Genomic DNA, 2,783 nt, shown 5'->3' with positions numbered 1-2,783 from the left:
AAAAAAAAAAAGATGGAACAGAAAAATATGGTAAAAATATCAAGTTGCATAATAAATAAACCATTTATAAAATTTTATAATAATTATTTTTTTAATGGCCAACAATAAATTTTATAATTTTTTTATAAAAATGGCCAACACGACCAAACACCAATGTGTCTCGTGATGTAAGCAGTAGGGAAGAAGAATTTCAGATGGACATTTATACAGACAGATTTAATGCGCAAATCACCCTCCATTGCATACTGAGAATTGCTTCAGAATTTACCATCCATACTGTAGAAAACTAAAAGAAATCTTTTTTTTCGTTTTGTAAATATGTGTTCTTAAATATCCACAAATATATATAAACCAAATTTCATTACAATACCTTACTTGGTTCTAAAGTTGTACTATATAATTTTACGATTCCAGGGTGTACGTTTCGCGAAAAAGTGCGTCGAGGGGAGTTTATGTCAAAAATACATTTTATGGAAAGTACTTATCACTCAAGATTTATAATATAAAATTGGACCTTTCAGGAATAGGAGAATAGTACATAATACGATGAAATATCTAAAAACTACATCATCTAATCACTACATGAGAGGCAATAGAAACCTTGTACCTATAGTGGTCGACGAATCGTGGAGGGTCCATGATAGTTGTGAAGGTCCCGATGGTCTATGGCCACCGCTAATTATTGACAACCGGTCAGTAATTATTGAACCGGTAACGCCCAATCCAAATTACAGGTTACGCCCTCTATGAAACTTTTATAAAATCCTACCTTCTAGTACTTGTACAAGATTCATCAACCCTTCCGTAATATAGCCCTATAATCAGCTAATAATTTCAGTTGCATCATCATTCTCCTTCATTATACAATTATCATTTTATTACTAATTAATGACCGCTATTGTTACTTGGAAATTGAACCGAGGAAAGGTTCTGAGTTGACTTGGAAGAGAAAAGTTCCGAAAAATTGAAGCGAGCAGGCAGAGATTCGCCTTTGTTTTAAGTTATAATTTTACAATAACTGACAAGAGTTTATTCATTCAAACCTGGATAAAGGCTATATGTTATTTGTAAGCAGAACAAAATAAAAACAACACAGCTAGGTAAAAAATCAGAAAACGTTACGAAAAAAGTGATAACAACCCAGATAACCTTTAAATTACAAAAGATGTGTAATGAAAAGACCATAAAAAACTTTTAACATTTCAAACTTTTTACTATTTTACGATCCAAACAATAGGGGTATTCATGATGTTGTGTTAAATGTAAAAATGTTTTACCATGTTAAATGTTACAAGTATAGGATTGTGAGCAGCCCTATTTAAAGTCATGTTAAATGTTAAAAGCAAAAGAGCTTCTGGCGTATTTCCTGAGCAACTTGTTTTATAACCTTTCCTTCCAAAACTTCATGTTATTGTTAACTTCTAATTTTTGATTAAATTTATTACATGCCTAAAGAGGAAGTTGTGTGAAAGTTTGACCACTGAGTGGCTTGTTGATCTTCTAACGTGTGAGAAAGATAATCAAGATGAGTTAATTGAAACCTGTTATTATACTATTATTATTGTCATCCATTGCTTTATTAGTTATAAAAACATCCAAAACAATACTACAAAACACAAAACTACGAGCAAGTAAACAAACACAAACTAAAAAATTGGTACGAGCCCAGCTGGTCTGTTGCGTGACGTCATTCTGGATTTAACAGACCTAACAGACTCTCGACCATGTTATACGTTTTAACATGATAAAAAAAGAAAATATTTCTCTATTTAAAGTTTTTCCAATTAACACACTTTAACGTGTTAAACTAAAGATCACGAATACCCCTATTACTCTTACTATGAGAAAGGGTATAGTTTGAATCTATCAGTAGCCATTAAATAAATCAGACTAAAGGGGTACGCGAATATATACGTGAAAAATACAAACAATATTAAATAGTCAAGGGTCCATTACTTTGTTAGGAAGTACTGTTTATAGAACAACGGTTAAACAAGAAGGTGATTTTTCAATATCACGCTCAAACACCAGATTTTTTCCCAATTAAGAGTACCCACTTTATAAGGCTGTGGACCGGATCGAATCCACAGGGTTGACTCATGGCTACAGTAACAGAATACATAATCATCTATCGTAGCCAGATTCGAACCAGGATCCTTGGAGTTGGTAGCACAGTGCCTAACCCCTGAGCTACTCCGGTCCCGGCTGAATATAAATTGTCAATTAATTAATGAAATCTGATTCCTCAGAATTTTCAGCTGAACTGATTCTTTTTAAATATTTCGTTTATCTTATAGGTGTACCTGTCACTTAAAAGCTAAACGGATCGAACAGGAGAACATACTTTATCATCTCTATTACATAAAAACAATTTTAGTGATCACTGCGTAATAATTTATTTTACACTCTCAGCGAATTGAAAAATTGAATCCTGAACAGTTAAAAAAACTTCGAATAGACGGCAAGTTGAAAATTTAAAGCCTGGGGCAGTTAGAAATCTAAAGGAAGCACAATATATTTATTACAAATCGTTTTAAAAACCGTTACTTGGTCTGCACAAGAGTGGGGAGGAGGTGGTCCCCACTCTTACGCGTTTCCGTTGTTTCTTTCTGTCTGTTCAACTTATTTATTTGGACAGGTATGTTGTCCTATATGGCTCTCTACTCATTTATTGTCATTTTTTTTCATTATTATTATTTATTTTTTTTTTATTATTCTTTCATGACGTTTATTTTATCTCTGTATATGTATTGTTTTTTGTTTGTTGTTTTATATACATCTCA

At 32.4% G+C, this 2,783-nt stretch overlaps 1 protein-coding gene across 1 annotated transcript in view; it reads right to left on the bottom strand.

Annotated features, from left to right (window-relative positions):
• LOC106678240 (odorant receptor 22c) overlaps window positions 1-673 on the bottom strand; it is a 22,381-nt gene extending 21,708 nt beyond the window's left edge. The window contains exon 1 of the mRNA XM_014416654.3: window positions 608-673. Within this exon, the coding sequence (XP_014272140.3) occupies window positions 608-639 (32 nt within the window). The 5' untranslated portion in view covers window positions 640-673. The remainder of the gene's footprint in view (window positions 1-607) is intronic.
• Window positions 674-2,783: the final 2,110 nt, after the last annotated feature.

The sequence above is a fragment of the Halyomorpha halys genome, unplaced genomic scaffold, assembly GCF_000696795.3.
Source record: "Halyomorpha halys isolate HHAL.00 unplaced genomic scaffold, Hhal_1.1 Scaffold130.1, whole genome shotgun sequence".
In the NCBI taxonomy this organism is placed as follows: Eukaryota; Metazoa; Arthropoda; class Insecta; order Hemiptera; family Pentatomidae; genus Halyomorpha; species Halyomorpha halys.
The sequence above is the reverse complement of the archived record's forward strand: the minus strand, read 5'-3'. Positions and strand labels throughout refer to the sequence as shown.